This window comes from Dendrobates tinctorius, unplaced genomic scaffold (assembly GCF_039654945.1).
Source record: "Dendrobates tinctorius isolate UK_male_01 unplaced genomic scaffold, ASM3965494v1 ptg000314l, whole genome shotgun sequence".
NCBI lineage: Eukaryota > Metazoa > Chordata > Amphibia > Anura > Dendrobatidae > Dendrobates > Dendrobates tinctorius.
In genome coordinates, this window is record NW_027361981.1 from 3,246,332 (window position 1) to 3,271,017 (window position 24,686).

A 24,686-nucleotide genomic window follows, 5' to 3' on the forward strand; every position below is an offset into this window, starting at 1 on the left:
GTTGCCTCACACAGGGACTGCTCTGAAAACCAACTGCTCTGTCTGCTTGCATGACAAAAACGGACAGCGAGGGAACAGGACTGGCAGATGCAGGATGGTCTAGGGGGACCCACTTCTCTCTCCTCTGATGTGCTAGATCATATAAGGAGGAGAGAAATTAAATGTGAAATTGGACTTTTTTTGCAGTCTGTTATTTGGTGAATCCCAGTGACCGTAACATGCTATAACCTTATTCCGCAGCGCTGCTTTTTAGCAGTTCTGAGAAATAAGTACCCTTAACTACTGCCGTTAAAAGGCATAATGGCAGTTAAGGGGTTAAACAGTACTTTAGAATGGAAGCTACCATTTGCTCCATTTTATATGCAGCATTTCTACTGTGAACCTAGTAAACATATCAAGGTTATCTACAGATGACCAAGTTTAGGAAAAAAGTTCAGGAATTTTTATTTGCAGCCAACAAAAACAATTTGTTAAACCATTCCGTCTTCAGAGTGCCAAGTTGAGCAAGCTGCCATCTAAAGAAAAAAAAAAAAATTAAAAACTTTACACAATGACCTCTATTATACTGTAAATAAACACCACTATTGCATGACTCAAATTAAGATGAGACTTTCATTGCTTTTGCCCAGTATCCCAATATTGTGGGGCCTAGTAAACAAAAGCACCCATGATCATGCCCTCATGGGGCCTTGCTTTGTGCAATATAAGTTGTAGTTGTGAATGACACCACTTCCCCCACATACAGTGAAACAGTTGGAATTTCTAAGTATTGTATAAAGGTAAACCTTGTTTTTACAACAACCCAACAGCAATGGTGGAATTGCACTTTGAATACCCCCTTCTGTACATTAACTTTACTATGTAATGGTGTCATTCAAAACTACAACTCATCCTTAAGATTTCCAACATATTGACAAAAAAAAAATAAAGTCTTACAGAAAAGGTCATAGCAGTAACCATGTCCCTTTCTGAAGCCTTGGCTAGATGTTACTTTACCTTGAAGAAAGCTAGCGTAACCTTCTAGCTTCACGTTCAGATTCTAGCAGGGTCAAAACGTCTCCTTCTCTAACTGGTCCCTTCACATTCCTTATGATGGAACGGTTGCTGTCATCCATAAATTCTACACGGACCTATAGAGAAAAGAGCGGGAGGAAGAAAAAAAAAAAACATAAGGATTTGCAGTGTAATAAACTAAAAATTTGTGTTTATAGTGAAAATAGAAAAGTCAAATTGTGTTTAAAACAAATTAAAAAAAAATTAGTACATGCTAGATTATAAGAATTTGAACTAAAAAGCTGGAGGAAGTGAAGATGGAAACCAATGTCCATGTTGGCTGCTTACTTGCTCCTACACTTGATAGCATGCCAAAGCAAGCACCTGTATTTCTGCAGGTGGCTCAAATACTGATTAACTACGAAGGTTTAACCCCTTTGAGAGCCTGTTTTAACCTTAATGATCAGGCCAATTTTTACAATTCTGACCACTGTCACTTTATGAAGTAATAACTCTGAAACGCTTTGATGGATCCTGGTGATTCGGAGATTGTTTTCTCATTACATTGTACTTTTTGATAGTGGTATCATTTCTTTGACATGTGTTTGTGGGGAAAAAAAATTTGGTGAATTGCCAAATTTGCAATCTTCAAACTTTTAATCTTTATGTCCTTATCAGACACCTGCAGCCACTAATAACAGTGAGAGCAGGAGCAGAGGATGGGAGTATTCATTAGCTGAGGGTTGCAGCCACCCAGCTGTGAGTTTTGCCTGGCTGGCTAGCAAAAACAGAGGAACCCACTCAGGTTTTTGCTTTTAATTTATTTACAGCGCAGGAGTGGCTGTCAGCTTCAACAAGGCTAGTTATCAAGAATAGAGGGGTTCCCACACTTTTTTAATAAAATATTATTTAAATGGTGTGGGGTCTCCCATTTTTGACAACCAGCCTTGCTAAAGCACAATGACGTCACCACGAGTAACTGATGCACTGCTTGCACACGCTCAGGCACCAGTGGTTGCATATCAGCCCTGTCCAGGTTGAAAACGGTTTATCCCCCAGACATGGATTACGGCGTGGAACAGAACGACTGACAGGTATGATATATTGTTTTATTACTGTAGTAGTTTTATTACCCCCCCCCCCCTTTACTGGGGAGCTACAGGCTGCCATCTTTGGGTGGGGGGGCTGTTTCTTGTCCCTGAAAAGGTATGTTTCCAGTCATGATTGCATAAAGATTTGACGCAAGTAAAATCTGCATCTGGGGTCACTGGCATGTCACCTGCGTTTTGATGTGGATTTGTATGCATTTTTTGTAAGCTAAATATACATTTAACAAAAAAAGGATTTGTGATGTCATTTCTGGTCCAACCTCCCCCTTTAACCCCTTCATGACCAAGCCTATTTTGACCTTAATGACCAGGCCATTTTTTTGCAATTCTGACCAGTGTCCCTTTATGAGGTAATCACTCAGGAACGCTTCAATGGATCCTAGCGATTCTGAGATTGTTTTTTCGTGACATATTGGGCTTCATGTTAGTGGTAAATTTAGGTTGATAATTTTTGCGTTTATTTGTCAAAAAATCAGAAATTTGGTGAAAATTTAGAAAATTTTGCAATTTTCAAATTTTGAATTTTTATTCTGTTAAACCAGAGAGTTATGTGACACAAAATAGTTAATAAATAACATTTCCCATATGTCTACTTTACATCAGCACAATTTTGGAAACAAAATATTTTTTTGTTAGGAAGTTATAAGGGTTAAAAGTTGACCAGCGATTTCTCATTTTTACAATAAAATTTACAAAACCATTTTTTTAGGGACCACCTCACATTTGAAGTCACTTTGAGGGGTCTATATGGCAGAAAATACCCAAAAGTTACACCATTCTAAAAACTGCACCCCTCAAGCTACTCAAAACTACATTCAAGAAGATTATTAACCCTTCAGGTGTTTCACAGGAACTAAAGCAATGTGGAAAGAAAAAATGGACATTTTAATTTTTCCAACAAAAATTTTCTTTTAGCATCAATTTTTTCATTTTCACATGGGAAACAGGATAAAATGGATGCTAAAATTTGTTGGGCAATTTCTCCGGAGTACAACGATACCTCATATGTAGTCATAAACCACTGTTTGGGTGCACGGCACGGCTCAGAAGGGAAGGAGCGCCATTTGACTTTTTGAATGGAAAATATGCTGGAATATTTAGCGGTTGCCATGTCGTGTTTGGAGAGCCCCTGTGTGCATAAACATTGGAGCTCCTCCACAAGTGACCCCATTTTGGAAACTAGACCCCCCAAGGAATTTATCTAGATGCATAGTGATCACTTTGAACCCCCAGGTACTTCACAAATTGATCTGTAAAAAAAAAAAAACAAAACACTTTTTTTTCACAAAAATTTTCTTTTAGCCTCAGTTTTTTCATTTTCACATGGGCAACAGGATAAAATGGATCCTAAAATTTGTTGAGCAATTTCTCCTGAGTGCACAGATACCTCATATGTGGTCATAAACCACTGTTTGGGTGCACGGCATGGCCCGGAAGGCAAGGAGCACCATTTGACTTTTTGAATGGAAAATTAGCTCCAATCGTTATCGGACACCATGTCGCATTTGGAGAGCCCCTGTGCACCTAAACATTGGAGCTCCCCCACAAGTGACCCCATTTTGGAAACTAGACCCCCTAAGGAACTTATCTAGATGTGTAGGGAGCACTTTGAACCCCCAAGTGCTTCACAAAAGTTTATAACACAGAGCAGTGAAAATAAAAAATAATTTTTTTTCCTCAAAAATGATTTTTAGCACACTATTTTTAATTTTCACAAGGCTAACAGGAGAAATTGGACCACAAATCTTGTTGTCCAGTTTGTCCTGAGTACGCTGGTACCCCATATGTGGGGGGGAACCACTGTTTGGGCACACGGCAGGGCTCAGAAGGGAAGGAGCGCCATTTGACTTTTTAAAATGCAAATTACTTCCAATCGTTAGCGGACACCATGTTGTTTGGAGAGCCACTGTGTGCCTAAACATTGGAGCTCCCCCACAAATGACCCCATTTTGGAAACTAGACCCCCTAAGGAACTTATCTAGATGTGTAGTGAGCACCTTGAACCCTCAAGTGCTTCACAAAAGTTTATGACGCAGAGCCGTGAAAATAAAAAAAAAAAATTTTTTCCCTCAAAAAATTATTTTTTAGTGCGCAATTTTTTATTTTCACAAGGGTACCAGGATAAATTAGACCCCAAAATTTGTTGTCCAGTTTGTCCCGAGTACGCTGGTACCCCACGTGGGGGGGAACCACTGTTTGGGCACACGTTGGGGCTCGGAAGGGAAGTAGTGACATTATGAAATGCTGACTTTGATGGAATGGTCTGCGGGCATCATGTTACATTTGCAGAACCCCTGATGTACCTAAACTGTGGAACCCCCCCACAAGTGACCCCATTTTGGAAACTAGACCCCCTAAGGAACTTATCTAGATGTGTGGTAAGCACCTTGAACCCCCAAGTGCTTCACAGAAGTTTAGAACGCAGAGACGTGAAAATAAAAAATATTTTTTTTTCCTCAAAAAAAATGATTTTTAGCCAGCAATTTTTTTTTCACAAGGGTAGCAGGATAAATTGGACCCCAAAAGTTGTTGTACAGTTTGTCCTGAGTACGCTGGTGCCCCATATATGGGGGGGAACTATTGTTTGGGCACACGTAAGGGCTCGGAATGGAAGTAGTGGCGTTTTGAAATGCAGACTTTGATGGAATGGTCTGCGGTCGTCATTACGTTTGCAGAGCCCCTGATGTGCCTAAACAATAGAAACCCCCCACAAGTGACCCCATTTTGGAAACTAGACCTCCCAAGTAACTTATCTAGATGCCTGGTGAGCACTTTGGACCCCCAAGTGCTTCACAGAAGTTTATAACGCAGAGACGTGAAAATTATAAAAAAAAAATTTTCCACAAAAATATTTTTTTAGCCCCCAAATTTTTATTTTCCCAAGGGTACCAGGAGAAATTAGACCCCCAAAGTTGTTGTGCAATTTTTCCTGAGTACGCTGATACCCCATATGTTGGGGTAAACCACTGTTTGGGCACACGTCGGGGCTTGGAAGGGAGGAAGCACCGTTTAACTTTTTGAACGCAAAATTGGCTGGAATCAATGGTTGCACCATGTCGCGTTTGGTGACCCCCTGATGTGCCTAAACAGTGGAAACCCCTCAATTCTAACTCCAGCCCTAACCCCAACACACCCCTAACCACAGCCCTAACCCCAACACATCCCTAACCCTAATCCCAACCCTAGCCATAACCCTAATCCCAACCCTAGCCATAACCCTAATCCCAACCCTAGCCATAACCCTAATCCCAACCCTAGCCATAACCCTAATCCCAACCCTAGCCATAACCCTAATCCCAACCCTAGCCATAACCCTAATCCCAACCCTAGCCATAACCCTAATCCCAACCCTAGCCATAACCCTAATCCCAACCCTAGCCATAACCCTAATCCCAACCCTAGCCATAACCCTAATCCCAACCCTAGCCATAACCCTAATCCCAACCCTAGCCATAACCCTAATCCCAACCCTAGCCATAACCCTAATCCCAACCCTAGCCATAACCCTAACCCCAACCCTAGCCATAACCCTCTTTCCAACCCTAACCCTCTTTCCAACCCTAACCCTCTTTCCAACCCTAACCCTCTTTCCAACCCTAACCCTCTTTCCAACCCTAACCCTCTTTCCAACCCTAACGGAAAAAAAAAAAAAAAATTATCTTTATTTTATTAGTTCTGCCTACCTATGGGGGTGATAATCGGGGGGTTTATTTACTTTTTCTTTCATTTTGATCACTGTGAGAGTGATCAAAATGAAAGAATGGAATCTGCAGCCGGCAGATTCGGGCGGGCGCACTGCGCATGCGCCCGCCATTTTCAAAGATGGCAGCTCCCATCATCCGGACCCGAGGGACACCGGGAGGGACACCGGAGGTACCGGGGGGGGGGTGAGGGGGGGATTGGAGGCTGGCGGGGAGCAGAGGGAATGGGAGGGGGGCAGATGATGACAGCGGCGGCAGATCGCCGCTGTCATTCAGTTGCGGGGGGGCCATCGCCGGTGGGGGGGGGGGGGGGGGGGGGTGGAATCGGTGTCTCCAGCCATGTCCGATGCTACAGCAGCATCGGACATGGCTGGATTGTAATATTTCATCAATTTTCATTGATGAAATATTACTATCGCTCTGATTGGCTGTTTCACTTTTAACAGCCAATCAGAGCGATCGTAGCCACGTGGGGGCGAAGGCACACCCCCTGTGGTGAATTACAAAGCCCCCTGTATCTGCGGGTCGGGTGACCTTTCAGTGACCCCGGTCACCCGACCCGCAGGGGGGCTTTGAAGTCATGACGCCACATAGGCGTCACTGGTCAGATTTGAACCAGGTTTCATGACGCCTATGTGGCGTCATTGGTCGTGAAGGGGTTAATATTTGTCCACCCACACACCATTACAGATAGATCCATTTTCATATGTGAATTTTGGGATAATTGCTTGGAAGGCTGGTGAAATGAAGATTTTGGATGGTGCTGTTCCATTTTCTCATTATAGTGATAGATCTTGATAAAGGCTCTGCATGAGCCGAAACGTCACCATTCATGTGGGTCTGAAATAAAACCACATTTTTTTCCTCTTTGAAGAGGAGTGCTGCCTTCAGTTTTTTCATAGATCGATCCAGAATCCACACACATTCTGGGTGTGTTTTTTCATGGCGTTCGGCAAAAGGAATAACAGGTTTACAGAGTAGGTCATTCCGGACACGGTGGTACTAATTTTGTGGCAAAACATATTTTAAGAGGTTTTCTTTCACACTTTCACTGTGGAAGATGTATAATTTTTACTTTGATCACTGGTCTCATACACTGGTGTACTCGTGTAGCAGTGTATCAGACTTGGCTTATTGCTGGATCTCACAGGCCACCATACCCTTTGGTCATCACATGACACCAGGGTACCATGGTAATGATCAGTACCCGCAATCCTCATCACAGGGGGTCAGATGGTTACCAAGGTGGGGGGGTCCAGTGACATCCTTGTAACTTAAATACCGGTATAGCAACTGACAACAGTATTTAAGATGTTGATCGGTCAGAGAAGGCTGGAGCAGATACAGTTGACATCCACAGGAATCCCCACCGCTATGCCCCAATTCCTCAAGGCCGTTAAAAAGCAGCAGTGAGGAATAAGTAGCCATAAAGACTGCCATTAAAAGGCATATCATTCATTAAGTTTTAAATCAGAACAGCACAGCATTGTAGTTTACTTAACAAAATCCTGCTACCAGGTTCCTTTTAAAGGGAACCTATCATCTGTTTTGGCCGCTATAAGATGCGGCCACTGCCTTTCAGGGCTTATACACAGCATTCTATAACGCTGTTAATAAACCCCAGGTCCGACCTGAAAGAAGAAAAATACGCGTTATTATACTCACCTGGAGGTCGGTCTAGCCCCGGCCACCTTCCTGTGATGCCATCCTCCTGCCTTCTTCATCGCGCTCCTGTGCAGGCATACTTGACAGTCCTGTTGAGGGCAGAGTAAAGTACTGCAGCACGCAGGTGTCAGGAAAGGTCAGAGAGGCCCAGCACCTGCGCACTGCAGGAATTTGCGCTGCCATCAACAGAGTAGACAAGTACACCTGCGCAGGAGCACGATGTCAGGAAGCGATGAAGAAGCAGGAGGGGGGTGCAAGAAGATAGGAGGCGCCGGACCCACGACACCCAGGTCGGATTGGGGGCTTATCTACAGCGTTATAGAATGCTGTAGCTTATCCCTGAAAGGCAGTGGCCGCATCTTATATATCGGCCAAACCTGCTGACAGGTTCCCTTTCAGTATCTGCAGCCTCCCCCTTTCATGCTTGATCTACGGTGATCCTGAATCTCTTACCTGAGTGCACTGCCCCTGGGAGCCAGTCCTTCCAAGAACTTTAGTAACCTAACAAAAAACACACAGCCGTCAGGAAGACAGTGAAGGCCCCGCAGGAGGCCAGGCCACAGAGGCACATGGCGTCACACTACCGAGCGCTTGCCCTCCCCGAGCTCCCGGCACAGCAGTCTGCCCGCTCAGCACACGTTATACCCCAACCAACGGCTCTATACGTTACCCTGGCGAGCTTGACGGGCGCAACGCGGCTGGCATCCATCGCTGCAGCTATGTAGGCCGAAAGAGAGGCTCACTGCGCAGGCGGCGCCCTTTTTATAGCACTGGGTGAACAGGAAGAAGCGTCAGAGTGCGGCGTGCTGACGTCACCGAGGATATGGCACGCAAGTTCCTGATTATGAATGTAGAGGCGGGGCCTCAGGAGCGGCGCATGCGTCCCTCATCCCAACACGCTGACGGCAGGCCCTGCACAGCGCACGTGCATTAATCAGTGCGCAGTTGTTAAACGCGGCCATCTTTTAGGAGACCATATTGCTTTTTAGTGAAAGACGGATTTACGACAGGAAGACTAAGATAGGGCGGTACAACGCGCGCTCTTGTGAAGGGCAATTTGTCCCTCAGTCTAATTCTTCCCCGTAAACAGAGATTCCGCTTTCTGCCCTTGACTGGTGACATGGCTACTGCCACCAGGTTCATCCAGAAGCTGAGGAACTGGGCTTCTGGGGTAATGTACAGCACTGGGGGCAAGGGACGTATGGGACCGTTCACACTAATGCGGTGCAGTCACTGTTCCAGGGTGCCGTCTTCGCCTCCCCTGCTTCCAGGAGCCATCACTTTATTATGTCCTCTCTCCTTTTTTAGCCTACTAAATGTTACACTTTGGTCTCCATAGCTTTTTTTTTCTGTTGTATTAATCTTTCTCTGCTGCTTTTTCCTTTTTTTTTTTTTTTTTTTTTTTTTTTTTTTTTTTCAGAACTCAGGGTGGGGGCAGGTTTCGGCGTTTTAATACTTAGTTTTCTGTCTGCAGATTTTCCGGCTCCGGGGAAAATGCTGCTAATCTGGACATAAATAAAAAATCTGGCCATAAAGCAGCTCCTGCATCTGCCAGTTACCCGGCACCGCTAGGACGGGAGATGCCCCCGAACTGCGCACCGTGAGCTCTGCTCAGTCACGTGGGTGCAGCAATAAGGCAGGTGAAGACACTAGTCAGCCATCTATGCCTTCCTTATGGGGCCGAGTTGGATTTTTTTTTTTAACTAATCCCTGTTTGGAATACATATATAGTAATAAAAGGAAAAACCTTTTATTTTGTAGTCTGTTGCTTACACGTGACCTCTTAAAGAGAGACTATCGCCTCCTAGGAAACTTAGTTGTCAGTCAAACTTGGTGATTCTAGTTCTGTCACTTAAAAGAAGGCAGGTCAGAAGCCGGGGGCTCTCTGCGTTCTCTATTTCACGCCGGGTGAGGGTCTGTGTGGGGGGCACTGGCCTGTGCAGTCTGGAAACAGGGGGGGAGCTGTTGTTTTTGTGCTGTGTGTAAAGCGGTAATATGGATTCCTGGGTGTTGTAGAAGCACCAATTGTCACAGTTTCTGAGTGCTGCGGCTGTCTGGGAGACTTCCCTTTGGTGCACAGAAGCATCTTATTACATGGCTGATCATATTCGTTTTGCCTCCTGATTGAACTGGCCTTCCTGGAAAGGTCACAGTCAGTCATTTCCCCAACTGTTGTGCTTGGAATTGAATACATCAAAAACTGTAACCTTGCAGTAATTTTCCCCATGCAGGTAATTTTTATAGGTGTAGTCTTTAGTCATGGTGATGCTAGTCGGGCAGGGTTTTCCTCTGTACATTCTTGCAGTTTGACCTCTACCAATGCGGCGATCACCCATCCCCCGCACTTTCAGCATTGGACCACAATGTGCATCTGCTGGGTGCTTGCCGCTGCTAATACATGTCCTCCTCTGTGTCATTTGACTAATTCTTTATGACCTGTTTCTTTAGGGAGTGATCAGAAATTGTCCTGCATTAACTTGTCATATTTTTAAACCACAGCAAAACCTTCAAGAGAAATTACAGCTTCGTTATACAGAAATTGCAAGCAGGTAAGTACATGAAACATAATAATGGTCCCATAGATGGGAAATTGTCGAAAATCTAATTGCCTTGGGGTATGTTGCCACGGTCAGTAAACACTGCAGGTTGGGCGCTGCGTACATCCCCAGCGTCCCACCCGCAGCGGCCAGATGTTACAGTATAGTGGATGGAATTTCATGAAATCCCATGCCCACCCTGCATGCACTGGCGCCCGCGGCTTCCCTGCAGAGACACACATGCAGTGCATCTTTCCAGACCGCAGCATGTCTATTTATCTTGCAGAGATGCGAGTCTCCGCAAGATAAATATTATCAGTGCAATGTATAGGATGCCCTGATTCCGCATGGTTCAATGAACATTCAGAATCAAAAACCGGCCACACTTTGGACGCAGCGGACATGTACTGCGTTCAAATCGCTGCCAGTTTCAGTCCGTGTGGACGTAGCTTTAGAATCTCACCTTCACAATTTGAGGATCTTTTACCAGTTTGGGCTTATTATACTGGTCACATTATGAAAAAGTGGCTGCAGAACAGAGTGAAATGTATTTTTTTTTTTTTAAGTTCTCTGTTGCGAAGATGTTAGCTTGTAACGGTTATACTATGAGGGCGCTAACAGATTAGTCTCTGGGAGGTGTACTTTTCTCCCTGTATGCCTTTGGCCAATCGTAAGGTGGAGGTAGTGTAGTGGTGAGATATACAATGACTGTGCTGCTCTCCTCCATGATTTCCCTTCAAGCATCTACCATGATTACAAGTTGGGGATGGCAGAAGAGCAGGGCTGTGTGACATTGGGAACACGTTTGTATCTGCAGTTTTCGTCCCACAGTGCTCGGTGTGGGAGGGCTAGTAGAACAGAGCTGACTGTGGACTCTGATTAAAGCTGCAAAAGCAGTTTATAATGACCTACATCTCTTCTATAACCCCTCTTCTCCGTACTTTTACTGAAAGTTGCACTAGGCGTATGTAACGACACGTAGCTTTGCTCTACTTCGCCATTAGTTGCCAGCAATGAGATCACAGAGGAGATTACATGTTTTGAACCTTTTTTTTCCTTCCTTCTGCTTATGATTGTATTAAGTATCACACAGGGCAAAATGTACGATGAATTTCTAAGCCCCCTTGGTTTTAACATTAAAGTAGTATCTAAACGTTAATGTCTCTGCAGCAGAGATGAAATTTTAAAAATCCTACCCAATATTCAACTCTATACCCAATATTCCATGATGTGCCAAGTTTAAAATTGCAAAACTGGTGAAATGTCCTTTTTAAATAAGTTGTTCCATGATGTTATTATTTTTATTATTTATTATTATAGCGCCATTTATTCCATGGCGCTTTACATGTGAGGAGGGGTATATACATAATAAAAACAAGTACAGTAATCTTAAACTATACAAGTCACGACTGGTACAGGAGGAGAGAGGACCCTGCCCACGAGGGCTCACAATCTACAAGGGATGGGTGAGGATACAGTAGGCGAGGGTAGAGCTGGTCGTGCAGCGGCTTAGTCGACCGGTGGTTACTGCAGGTTGTAGACTTGTCAGAAGAGGTAGGTATTCAGTTTCTTTTTGAAGGTTTCCATGGTAGGCAAGAGTCTGATATGATGTGGTAGAGAGTTCCAGAGTAGGGGGGATGCGCAGGAGAAGTCGTGTATGCGATTGTGGGAAGAGGAAATAAGAGGGGAGTAAAGAAGGAGATCTTGTGAGGATCAGAGGCTGAGTGTAGGTAAGTACCGGGAGACGAGGTCACAGATGTATGGAGGAGACAGGTTGTGGATGGCTTTGTATGTCATGGTTAGGGTTTTGATCTGGAGTCTTTGGGTAATGGGGAGCCAGTGCAGGGATTGACAGAGGGCAGAGGCCGGGGAATAGCGGGGGGACAGGTACATTAGTCGGGCAGCAAAGTTTAGAATAGATCGGAGGGGTGTGAGAGTGTTAGAGGGGAAGCCACAGAGCAGGAGCTTGCAGTAGTCGAGGCGGGAGATGATGAGGGCATGGACGAGGGTTTTTTCAGATTCTTGGTTGAAGAATGTACGGATCCGGGAAATATTTTTGAGGTAGAATTGGCAGAAAGGGGAAAGGGCTTGGATATGTGGTTGGAAGGAGAGATCAGTGTCAAGGATAACCCTGAGGCAGCGAGCTTGGGGGACTGGGGAGAGTGGGCAGCCATTTACTTTAATGAATATGTCCGTTGGGGGGGTCGCGTGAGATGGGGAAAAATTATTAATTCTGTTTTGTCCATATTAAGTTTTAGAAATCTGGTGGAGAAGAAGGATGAAATAGCAGACAGACATTGTGGGATTCTGGTTAGTAGGGAGGTGATAACTGGTCCAGGGATGTAGATCTGTGTGTCATCAGCATAGAGATGATACTGAAAGCCATGAGATTCTATGAGCTGTCCCATGTTGAAGGTGTAAGTGGAGAAGATCAGGGGCCCTAGGACTGAACCTTGCGGGACTCCGAGAGATAGGTGGCGCGGTGAGGAGGTGGTGTGCGAGTTGGAGACGCTGAATGTCCGGTCTGTTAGGCATGATGAGATCGAAGATAGGGCCAAGTCTGTGATGCCAAGAGATGAGAGGGTCTGTAGTAATAGGGAATGGTCCACTATGTGCCAGGCAGAGGACTGGTCCAAGAGGAGGAGGACAGTAGTGTCGCTTGGCCTTGGTGGTTAATAGGTCATTGGTGACCTTAGGGCAGTTTCAGTGGAGTGGTGCGGCCGGAAGCCAGATTGTAAGCGGTCGAAGAGGGAGCAAGAAGAGAGGTGGGGGGACAGTTCAAGAGGTATAGAAAAGTCTGCGTGGAAAGTTGGGTGACGTACCAAGTGAATACTTGCAGCAGAGGTAAGAAAAGTCTTTTTGGAAAGTTGGGTGACGTACCTGTAGGGAGAACAGATAAATGGAAAAGCTGATTAGAGTGCGATGGTGGCAGATGGCAGGGTACAGTCTGCATACATTATTCTGGATTAATTCTGATCTTCACACTTATATGATACACACTGCAGACATTACATCGCTAAGGATCTAATTGCTGGGACCCCCACTGTTCAAGTGAAAATAGGTTCTGTTTCTTCCGTTTTTGTGTCCTCACACAGAAATCGTTCTAAAAGACTATAGATGGAGCAGAGGCTACTTTAGTTGCAAATTGAGTTCTGTGTTGATTTTGTAAATTGGATATGGGGACTAAGAGCCCTAGTACCAGAGTGCTCCTACATTGGTATTCATTGTGCCATACCTTCTATTATTAAAAACAAAATATGCTCTATGCAGTGGAGCAAGTACCCAAATCTTGCAATTGATAGAGGTCAAGCAGTAGTACCCTCAGTAAACAGGCTCTTATCTCTTTCTGGCACTTCAGTGCCCTTAGTCATAGGTATATGATAAACAAAAACTAGGTGCATATATATATATATATATATATATATATATATATATATATATACACACACAATAAAAAACACAAATCACAAGTGAAGAAACATTTTTCTTCACTTGTGATTTTTCATTATGTGTGTGTATATGTGTGTGTGTGTGTGTGTATGTATATATATATATATATATATCTCTCTCATACACACACACACGCAGCGCCTCCTGTTTGTGTTGGGGGACACTCGCTTGGCTGCGATATTGATATGGTCAGACACGGGTTTTTCACATAATACAGTCCATACGGTTTATTTTATACAGCAGGGTTCCCCAACTCCAGTCCTCAAGGCCCACCAACAGGTCATGTTTTCAGGATTTCCTCTGTATTGCACAGGTGATGCAATTATCACCTGAGCAATACTAAGGAAATCCTGAAAACATGATCTGTTGGTGGGCCTTGAGGACTGGAGTTTGGGAACCCTGTTATACAGCATAAACCGCACCGTAGGTCATGTTGGACATCACAGACCTAACTCATAGTCCAAAGTACTTCATATTTCACGACATTATATAGCAGACTCTACACACACCAGACTTCTCACTTCGTCCAGTTACCATTGGAGACCGCACGCCGAACAGTTTAGTAACCTCCACGGAACATCACAAGCACCAACGGTTATTTCCCCATGTCCGGGGTTACCTCTCAGGAGCTTTTGCTCCAGATGACGACTCTTTGTTAGTCCTCTGTACCGGGGAAGCTGCCTTGCTGGGATCACCGTCCTTGTGACCAGGGTACTCCAGATAGTCCAGACCCGCAGAAGGTCAGTAGCTCCTCCAACGAAGGCCGTCACAGACTCTACAAACACTTGGCCATTCCGGGTGCTATTCAGGACGTCCGTCCCCTCCTGGGACCGGCCCAACACACAGGCCTCACTGGGTGCTATTCGGGGATCTGATCCTACTCCCAGGATGTCCCAACACACTGGCCTCACCAGGTCAAAACCCTACCACGTGCTCTTCAGGAAGGTAGCACACCTTCCAACACCTAGGCCTTCCAGGACCTTCCACGCGTACCAATCAGGTCCATGCACTCTCCCCCATGTGACCAGACCTCAGGCACATTATATGTTACAAAGCCACACCCAAAGGTGAGATATGGATCACATGGTAATGACCTCACTACAGGTCCTTTTAGACACCCAGCCACACACACAGGCTTTACTTTGGGCGTTCAGACATACGCCCCTCGGTGGGTTTGTAGGTGACTGGTTCCACCCATCTCACCAGATAAGACATTTATATACATCTACTCCCTGTACATTTGGAGTACAAAAAAATATACCATATGCATTTGTGTAATTTATATCCTGGCCGCTGCATTCACACACATCCACCGCCCTGGCATTAACTCTCTACACTCCATCCATATCGGCCCCTCACTCCTTTCCTCTCCTATGTATAGCACTCACTCTCTTTTCACATTGTTAAATTGCACAGATCCATTCAGTCCCACCATTCAACATAAGAGACGCTCCCACAAATCACTCAACCATCTGCTCACTCTTTCTATCCTCCTTCTCCTAGTCGCAGGAGACATTGCTCCTAACCCTGGTCCCCCATGTTATAGAAAGTCAAACCCCCCAACTGCTACACTCAGAAACCCCTCTAATCTTATTAATATTCCCTGCATGCCTTCTGTCTCTCTTAATTGTGCCCTTTGGAATTCTCGCTCAGTGTGTAATAAACTCTCCTTCATCCATGACTTCTTCCTTTCTAATTCTCTTAACCTCCTGGCTCTTACTGAAACCTGGATCCAGCAGTCAGACACTACCGCTGCTGCTGCTGCTCTTTCATATGGGGGATTACACTTCTCTCATACCCCAAGATCAGACAAAAGAGCAGGTGGAGGCGTTGGTCTGCTTCTGTCACCAAAAAGTACCTTTCAGGTTATCCCTCAAGTATCCTCACTAGTCTTCCCTTCTTTTGACGTCCATGCTGTCAGACTCTACACCCCCTTCTCCATGCAAGTGGCGGTAGTGTATCGTCCTCCCGGCCCCTCCCATCAGTTCCTGGATCATTTTGCCACTTGGCTTCCACATTTTCTCTCCTGTGACATCCCTACCCTCATCATGGGAGACTTCAACATCCCCATTGCTCTTCCCCTCTTCCCATCTGCTACTCACCTTTTATCTCTAACCTCCTCGTTTGGCCTTTCGCAGCTTACTAATTCTCCAACGCATGAAGACGGAAACTCCCTCGACTTGGTCTTCTCTTGGCTTTGTGCAGTGGATGATTTCACAAACTCCCCTCTCCGGCTCTCTGATCACAACCTTCTTTCATTCTCTATCAAGAACTGCCTGGCCGCTCAGGTCACCCCCACTGTCCATACTTATACAAACATACAGGCCATTAACACCCTGAAACTTATGATGAACTTGCAGTCTTCATTGGCCCCTATCTCCTCCCTCTCATGTCCTGACTCTGCACTGAAGCATTACAATGAAACAATTCAAACTGCCCGGGATGATTTTGCACCTCCTATACATAGAACAACACGACAAAGACAGCGACAACCCTGGCACACCCTGCAAACACGTTTCCTGCAGCGGTGCTCCAGGTGCGCCGAACGTCTATGGAGAAAATCCAATCTATACGAAGATTTCATCCATTATAAGTTCATGCTTAGAACATACAACACTGCCCTTCACCTCTCCAAACCTATTTCAACACCCTCATCACCTCACTGTCCAACAACCCGAAACGTCTCTTTGAGGCTGGTTTCACATTTGCGTTTTTTAGCGCTGGAAAAAAACGCACACCTGCGCATGCGTTTTTTCCCCTATATTTAACATGGGTGCGCATACCTGCGCACTGGTCAGCGCATGTATGCGATTTTCATGCGCTGCGTTTTTTTGGGGTGTGCGATTGGATTTTCCAGACGCAGCATGTTGCATTTTTTGGCCCTGCAAAAAAGCGCATGCGCACATATGCGCACGTTTTGCGCTAAAAATGGCCATTATAGCCTATGGATGCGCATATGTGCGCACTGGCATGCTCATGTATGCGTTTTTTTGCATATGCGGTTTTTTTTTTAAAACCATGGAATTTAGGGGTTTGGGTTAGAGTTAGGGTTAGTTAAGGGGGTTTAGGGTTAGGGTTATGGTCAGGGTTAGGGTCAGGGTTAGGGTTAAGTATGGTTTTGTTAAGGATTAGGGTCATGGTTAGGGTCAGGATTAGGGTTAAGTATGGTTTTGTTAAGGGTTAGGGTTAGGGTCAGGGTTAGGGTCAGGATTAGGGTTAAGTATGGTTTTGTTAAGGATTAGGGTCAGGGTTAGGGTCAGGATTAGGGTTAAGTATGGTTTTGTTAAGGGTTAGGGTCAGGGTTAGGGTTAGGGTCAGGGTTAGGGTCAGGATTAGGGTTAAGTATGGTTTTGTTAAGGGTTAGGGTCAGGGTTAGGGTTAAGTATGGTTTTGTTAAGGGTTAGGGTTAGGGTCAGGGTTAGGGTTAGGGTCAGGGTTAGGGTTAGGGTTAGTTAGGGTTTAGGGTTTGGGTTAGGGTTAAGTATGATTTGGTTAAGGGTTAGGGTCAGGGTTAGGGTCAGGGTTAGGGTTAGTAAAGTCATGGTTTGGGTAGTGTGAGGGGCCACCTAAAAATGTTGGAAAAAAACGCAAACGCGCTAAAAACGCATACAAACGCATAAAACGCTGCGTTTTTTTCATGCATGCTCATAAAAATGCTTGAAAAAAACGCAGCAGTTGTATGCTTATGTATGCGTTTTTTCAATGCGTTTTTTTGCGGGAAAAACGCGCTGCAAAAAAAAAGCAAGTGTGAAACTAGCCTGACACTTTTCATTCCCTGCTCAACCCAAGAGTGCAGGCCCCAACCACAGAGCTTCGAGCTGACGATCTGGCCAATTACTTCAAAGAAAAAATTGATCATATCCGACAAGAAATCATCTCCCAATCATCTCATACCATGCACTGTCCTCCCTCCCCCACTGCATCTAGCTCACTCTCTGAGTTTGAACCAGTCACAGAAGAAGAAGTAAGCAGGCTCCTTGCATCTTCTCGCCCAACCACTTGCACCGGTGACCCATTTCCATCACATCTGCTCCAGTCCCTTTCCCCTGCTGTCACCCCTCACCTAACTAAAATATTTAAACTCTCTCTCTCTTCTGGTATCTTTCCCTCCTTATTTAAGCATGCCATCATACATCCACTACTTAAAAAACCATCCCTCGACCAAAACTGTGCCGCTAACTATAGACCTGTCTCTAATCTTCTCTTCATCTCTAAACTCCTGGAACGCCTGGTCCACTCCCGTCTGATCCGCTATCTCTCTGATAACTCTCTTCTCGACCCTCTCCAATCCGGTTTCCGCTCTTTACACTCTACTGAAACTGCCCTCACTAAAGTCTCTAATGATCTACTAACAGCTAAATCTAACGGTCACTACTCCATGCTAATTCTCTTGGATCTCTCTGCAGCATTCGACACTGTGGATCATCGGCTCCTCACTATGCTCCGTTCCATTGGCCTCAAGGACACCGTTCTCTCCTGATTCTCCTCCTATCTCTCTGACCGCTCCTTTACTGTATCTTTTGCCGGCTCCTCCTCCTCTCATCTTCCCCTTACTGTTGGGGTTCCTCAATGATCGGTTCTAGGCCCCCTCCCCTTCTCCTTGTACACTGCCCTTATTGGTCAAACAATCAGTAGATTTGGTTTTTACTCTTCGCCACGACAGCACCCACTGGAGGTATCGGATCCGCCCATTTGGAACAGGAAACCCTACAGGAAAGATAAAAGGTGTGGTCCGCCTTTCCTCCTCAGTTTTGGTTTCCTGTTCCAAATGGAGCAGGATCCTGCAGGATCTTACCGGGGCCATGCATCCGCCTGTGCGGTCTCCTCGGGAACGGCAGGGGCTGCGGTCCGGAAGCAGCGTCGGGGGAGATTCCGTTTGACGGCTCCCCCCTCGTCTGATGGCATAGTGGTAATGACCGGGTCCGGGGAGGGCCGCCCGGTCCGGCATCCGGGGGATCCCCCCCCCCAATCGGTGGGGATATAGCGTGGAGGTGAGGCCATGAGCGCGCGAGCGTGTGAGTAGCGGTGGCGCGGAAGCCGGCCGGCACCCGACGCTCCTATACCCCGGAAGTAATGGTTGAACTTCCGGGGTAGGATGGCGATGACGCGGCGCATGCGCCCTGTGACAGGGCGACTTCCGGGGGCACGACAAGAAGAAAGATAAAACAGCACTGCATCGTTGGAACCATGTCGTCCCCCGCAGAGTCGCAAACCCCAGCAGGGGATTCAGCTGGGGGCAACTCCACCAGGGACCGCAGCGCCAGGACAGAGACTGCCCGCAGGAGCGAGGCAGCAGAAACCCGATCCAGACCGTCTCAGCCATCCGACCCGGTATTAAGCTTCACTGGGTGAGTGTGCAAAGTATATATTCTACCTATTAAGCTAACCTCCTCCCTCCCCCCCCCCCCCTCTCTCTTTACCTTTGACCTCTCACTTCAGTCAAAGAAAGAAAAAACTAAACATAAAGAATGCGCATTATGTTCAGATCCTCTCCCTGACTCCTACCCCAAAAAACTCTGCAAACAATGCATGAAAGAGACCAGGCAGGGGTCGACGATATCTTCCAAAGATATCCGAGCCATAATTAGGGAGGAAATACAAGCCATCAACCGCGCCAGCACTCCCGCAGAGTCCAGTCATAAGAAACAGGTCACTGTTAGTTCAGAGTCAGATCAAGAACAGGAGTTAAACTCAGGCTCCGCATCCACGTCCTCATCGTCATCCTCGGAGATGGAAGGACGCGCATGTTTTCCACTGGACAGCGTAGATAACCTTGTAAAAGCGGTTAGAAATACTATGGGATGTGAAGAAGAAAGGGGAGCCCAAACCGCGCAGGACATTGTTTGCGGGATTGGCAGAGAAAAAGAGGAGATCATTTCCGGTGATACCGGCAATTAAGGACCTCATCAAAAGAGAGTGGGAGAAACACGACCAGAGGGGTTTTCTCCCATCAGCTTCAAAACGGAAATACCCGTTCACTGATGAAGATCTATTAAAATGGACTAAAGTACCAAAGGTGGATGCTGTCATATCCTCCACTTCCAAACAGACCTCGATCCCGGTCGAGGACGCAGGATTGTTAGCAGACCCATTAGACCGAAAGGCTGAATCTTCGCTCAAAAGGTCCTGGGAATCCACCACCGGGGTATTCAAACCCGCAATAGCCAGCACATGTACTGCTAGATCAATGCTGGTATGGCTAGATCAATTAGACCAGCAGATTGAGCAAAGAGTGTCAAGGGAGAAACTGCGTGCAGCCATCCCGTTGATAAGAGGTGCAGCTGCCTTTATGGCAGACGCTTCAGCGGACACCCTAAGACTGGCAGCGAGGTCGGCAGCCCTGGTGAATAACGCCAGACGCGCGCTGTGGATAAAGAGCTGGAAAGGGGATGCACAATCAAAATCCAAAATTAGTGCAACCCCATGCGAGGGTGAGTTCCTCTTTGGAAAAGCCTTAGACGAAATTCTCGCCAAGGCAAAAGAAAGGAAAAAGGCCTTCAGTGATTCTCCCATTCCGTTTTATAGGAAAACCTTTAAAAGACGGCTATTCGGGAGAAGGCAATCGGACAGAACGAACAGATGGGCCACGAAAGACGAAAAGCAGAAGGGTACCATCTTCAGAGGGCCAACATATAGGAGAGATAAAAATTAAGAGTTTAGACCCACCAGTTGGGGGTAGATTAAAATTTTTTTTTACCAAGTGGGAACAAATTACGTTAAACCCATGGATTTTGAACATAATCAAGGAAGGAATAAAGATTGAATTCCTTCGGATCCCCTATGAGTTCTTTGTTATAACTCGCCTTAATTCCTCACTTCAGCAAAAGGCTCTCGAAGACGAGATTCGAGTCCTATTAGCTAAAAAAGTTTTAGTTGACGTCCCTGAGGAACAACAGGGTAGAGGTTTTTACTCTCCCCTGTTTTTGGTGCCTAAACCAGACGGTACGTTTAGAACCATTATTAATTTAAAGAAGCTAAATTCATTTATAAAAAATTATAATTTCAAAATGGAATCAATTAGATCCACTATAAAGCTTCTTTTCCCAAATTGCGTAATGGCAGGGATTGATTTAAAAGATGCTTATTATCATCTCCCTATACACAACAGATTCCAGAAATACCTAAGAGTCGCAGTGGAAGTCGAGGGAAGGATTCGTCATTTCCAATACGCGGCAATGCCCTTCGGGCTTTCCACGGCACCAAGAATATTTACCAAGGTGATGGCCTACCTTCGCCAAAAAGACACACTAATTGTGCCATATCTAGACGACTTCCTAATAATTGGGAATTCAGTCAAACAATGTACTGAACGCGTAACTGACGCAATCTCCTCTTTTCAGAGCCTTGGCTGGATCATCAATATCCAAAAGTCCAGACTCGATCCGCAATCTCTCCAGACATTTCTGGGATTTCATCTAGATTCCTTGACCCAGAGATGTCTACTACCTCAGGTAAAAATCACCCTCACAAAACAAAAAATACAAGCAGCTATAGATAAACCACATGTATCCTTGAGAGAAGCAATGTCACTATTAGGATCACTAAATTCTTGCACCCCGGCAGTCCGGTGGGCCCAGTACCATGTCCGTACGCTACAACACCAGATCCTCCAAGAGGATAAGCGACATAGTGGTCATTTGCAGAGCAAAATAACCCTGTCACAAGAAGTCTTGACTTCCCTAGAGTGGTGGTTAGACGATAACCATTTATGTTCAGGAGTTCCATGGGTTATAGTTCCATCCTGTATCGTAACCACCGATGCCAGTCCCCAGGGCTGGGGAGCCCACATGGAGAATGGGTTTCGTCAGGGAAGGTGGAGTAAAGAGGAATGCGATTACTCATCTAATTTAAAAGAACTGACTGCAGTGTTCTATGCTCTATACAACTTCCTTCCGCAGCTCCAACAGAAGCATGTAAGGATCCTGTCGGACAACACCACCACAGTGGCATATATAAACAGACAAGGAGGAACTCGATCAGAGACTCTGATGTCTTCAGCGTCAAGAATTTTAAACTTAGCAGAAAACTATTTTTTGTCCCTCTTGACCCTTCATATCAGAGGCGAGAGCAATCAAAAGGCAGACTTCCTAAGCCGACACACTCTACGACAAGGAGAGTGGTGCCTCAATCGGAAGGTCTTCAGGGACATAGTAGCCTCATGGGGACAACCCGAGGTGGACCTTTTCGCCACAAAGGAGAACAGGCAGATAAAAACATTTGCCTCCCTATCTCCGTCAGATCACCCAGATATACTGGACGCCTTTCTGACTCCATGGAATTTCAACCTGGCGTATGCGTTCCCCCCCATTGATCCTCCTACCTCAAGTAATTCAGAAGATCAGAGACGACAAAGCAAGAATAATCTTAATAGCACCGTTCTGGCCAAAAAGACCGTGGTTTTCGTGGCTGCAGATTATGTCAATAACAGATCCTTGGATCCTTCCGACTGCCAATCTACTCTCCCAAGGCCCCTTTTTCCACCCTCAAGTGCTCAGCTTGCACTTGACGGTGTGGAATTTGAGAGGCAGTTATTGAGGACAAGAGGATTCTCGGAGTCCTTAATTACTACACTACTACAAAGTAGAAAACAGTCCACAACCCAAATTTACACTAGAATATGGAAAAAATTTCTTCAATTCCATACAGTACCTCATACAGCAGAAGTTCCGATAATCCCAATCTTGGAATTTCTGCAGAAGGGGAAAGACTTAGGCTTAGCAGTAAATACACTGAGAGTACAAATATCGGCATTAGGAGCACTATATGGCCATAATATAGCAGGCAACAAGTGGATAACTCGTTTCATTACAGCATATGAACGAATAGCTCCAATCCACATACCCTCCGTCCCTACATGGGATCTAAATCTGGTCTTAAACGCCCTAACGGTAGACCCCTTTGAGCCGATCGACACAATACCCTTCAAATACTTAGCACTTAAAATGGCCCTCTGACCTCAGCTAGAAGAGTGGGTGATATCCAGGCCTTGTCAATAGATCCACCCTTTTTCCAAGAATACCAAGACAGATTGGTATTAAAACCAGACCCTGCCTACCTGCCAAAAGTGGCAACAAAATACCATAGATCTCAGGAGATACTCCTCCCAACCTTCTATAAAAATCCCTCTACTCCGGAAGAGCAGAAGTTCCATACTCTGGACGTCAAAAGAACTGTCCTAAAATGTATTGAGAGGTCCAACAGTTGGAGGCAGAGTAGGGGCCCTATTTGTTTCATTTCAGGGCTGTAAGAAGGGGTATGGAGTCACGAAGAGCACCATTTCCCGGTGGATCAGAGAGGCCATTCGTTTAGCCTACTCCGCAAAAAACGAAGATCCTCCAGGGAACATCAGGGCGCATTCCACCAGGGCAATGGCAACCTCTTGGGCGGAAAAGGGAGATGTTCCGATTGAAACTATATGTAAGGCGGCAGTTTGGTCATCCCCTTCTACCTTCTATAACCACTACAGACTTGATCTTTCATCAAACTCTGACTTAAGCTTTGGCAGGACTATCCTTGGCACGGTGGTCCCACCCAGGTGATGGTCTCTGGAATCTCTCCAGTGGGTGCTGTCGTGGCGAAGAGTAAAAAGCCGGATTACTTACCGGTAATGCTCTTTTAATGAGTCCACGACAGCACCCGTTCACTTCCCCCCCTAAGGATATCAATAGTTAAATTATATTAACCAAATAATGGATAAGAAAGATGTTAAAATAAGAGAACATTGCCTAATCCTTGGCGGTCCTTCTGGTACTCTGAAACGAAAAACTGAGGAGGAAAGGCGGACCGCCCCTTTTATCTTTCCTGTAGGGTTTCCTGTTCCAAATGGGCGGATCCGATACCTCCAGTGGGTGCTGTCGTGGACTCATTAAAAGAGCATTACCGGTAAGTAATCCGGCTTTTCAGTACCATCTCTATGCTGATGACACCCAATTATACACTTCTCCTGACATCATGCCAGCCTTTCTAGAAAACACCGCCGATTGTCTAAAATCTGTGTCTAACATCATGTCCTCACTATATCTGAAACTGAACCTGTCAAAGACTGAACTCCTTGTGTTTCCTCCCTCTACTAATGTACCTATACCCGACATTGCCATTTCCGTGTGTGGTTCCACTATTACTCCCCAGCAACATGCCCGCTGTCTTGGGGTCATACTGGACTCCGAGCTTTCCTTTGTCCCCCACATCCAATCACTGGCTCGCTCTTGTTACTGCATCTCAAAAACATTTCTAGAATTCGACCTTTTCTTACCTTTGACTCTGCAAAAATTCCTACTGTTTCTCTTATTCATTCTTGTCTGGACTATTGTAACTCCCTTCTAATCGGTCTCCCTCTTACCAAACAACCCCCCCCCCCCCCCCTCCAATCTGTCTCGAATGCTGCAGCCAGGATCATATTCCTCGCCAATCGTTACACCGATGCCTCTACCTTGTGCCAGTCCTTACACTGGCTACCCATCCACTCCAGAATCCAGTACAAACTTATTGCCCTCACCCACAAAGCATTCCATGGCTCAGCACCACCCTACATCTCCTCCCTTGTTTCAGTCTACCACCCTACCCGTGCCCTCTGTTCTGCTGATGACCTGAGGTTAGCATCCTCAATAATCAGAACCTCCCACACCCGTCTCCAAAACTATACACGTGCTGCGCCAATTCTTTGGAATGCACTTCCCAGGTCAATACGAGTAGTCCCCAATCCCTACAATTTTAAGCGTGCCCTGAAAACTCATTTATTCAGACTGGCCTACCGCCTCAACACATTAACCTAAGCTATCCCTGTGTGGCACAGTAAAAAGTTTTACCATAACCAGGTTCCCCATATCATGTTCCCACATGCTTTATGCATCTATCAGCCCTCTGTGTCTGTACTGTTACACATTTAACACTATGGCTGATCCAACAATCAGGGCAATTGTTACCATCCACCTTTCGTGTCTCCCCTTTTTCCCTCATAGACTGTAAGCTTGCGAGCAGGGCCCTCATTCCTCTTGGTATCTGTTATGATCTATGTGATTATTGTTATGCTGTAATGTCTATTGTCTGTACAAGTCCCCTCTAAAATGTAAAGTGCTGCGGAATAGGTCGACGCTATAGAAATAAAATGTATTATTATCTCACCAAGTCACCTGGAAGCCTCCCCAGTGTAAAACAAACCCATCAGCAAAAGGTGGCGCAACAAAGTATTAAGGCTACTTTCACACATCAGGTTTTCGGCGTCAGGCGCGATC

General features: G+C 45.7%; 2 protein-coding genes across 2 annotated transcripts in view; one reads left to right on the top strand and one right to left on the bottom strand.

Annotated features, from left to right (window-relative positions):
• Positions 1-419: 419 nt before the first annotated feature.
• On the bottom strand, positions 420-8,291 carry LOC141073741 (small ribosomal subunit protein eS28). Its single transcript, XM_073561146.1, has 4 exons — positions 8,139-8,291; positions 7,922-7,969; positions 997-1,130; positions 420-515 (listed from the first exon to the last, which is right to left on the bottom strand). The coding sequence occupies exons 1-3, from the start codon at positions 8,175-8,177 to the stop codon at positions 1,008-1,010; spliced, it is 210 nt and encodes a 69-aa protein (XP_073417247.1). The 5' UTR covers positions 8,178-8,291; the 3' UTR covers positions 420-515; positions 997-1,007.
• A 165-nt stretch (positions 8,292-8,456) lies between these two features.
• NDUFA7 (NADH:ubiquinone oxidoreductase subunit A7) overlaps positions 8,457-24,686 on the top strand; it is a 38,904-nt gene continuing 22,674 nt past the window's right edge. The window contains exons 1-2 of the mRNA XM_073561145.1: positions 8,457-8,639; positions 9,968-10,017. Of these exons, the coding sequence (XP_073417246.1) occupies positions 8,589-8,639; positions 9,968-10,017 (101 nt within the window). The 5' untranslated portion in view covers positions 8,457-8,588. The remainder of the gene's footprint in view (positions 8,640-9,967; positions 10,018-24,686) is intronic.

Bases quoted from the DNA above. Each gene is read 5' to 3' on its own strand.
- LOC141073741 (XM_073561146.1), bottom strand. From the start codon at position 8,177: ATGGATGCCAGCCGCGTTGCGCCCGTCAAGCTCGCCAGG. The intron at 7,970-8,138 runs GTAACGTATAGA...GTTTTTTGTTAG, and splicing joins CGCCCGTCAAGCTCGCCAGG to GTTACTAAAGTTCTTGGAAG. The intron at 1,131-7,921 runs GTAAGAGATTCA...TTTTCTCTATAG, and splicing joins CCCAGGGGCAGTGCACTCAG to GTCCGTGTAGAATTTATGGA.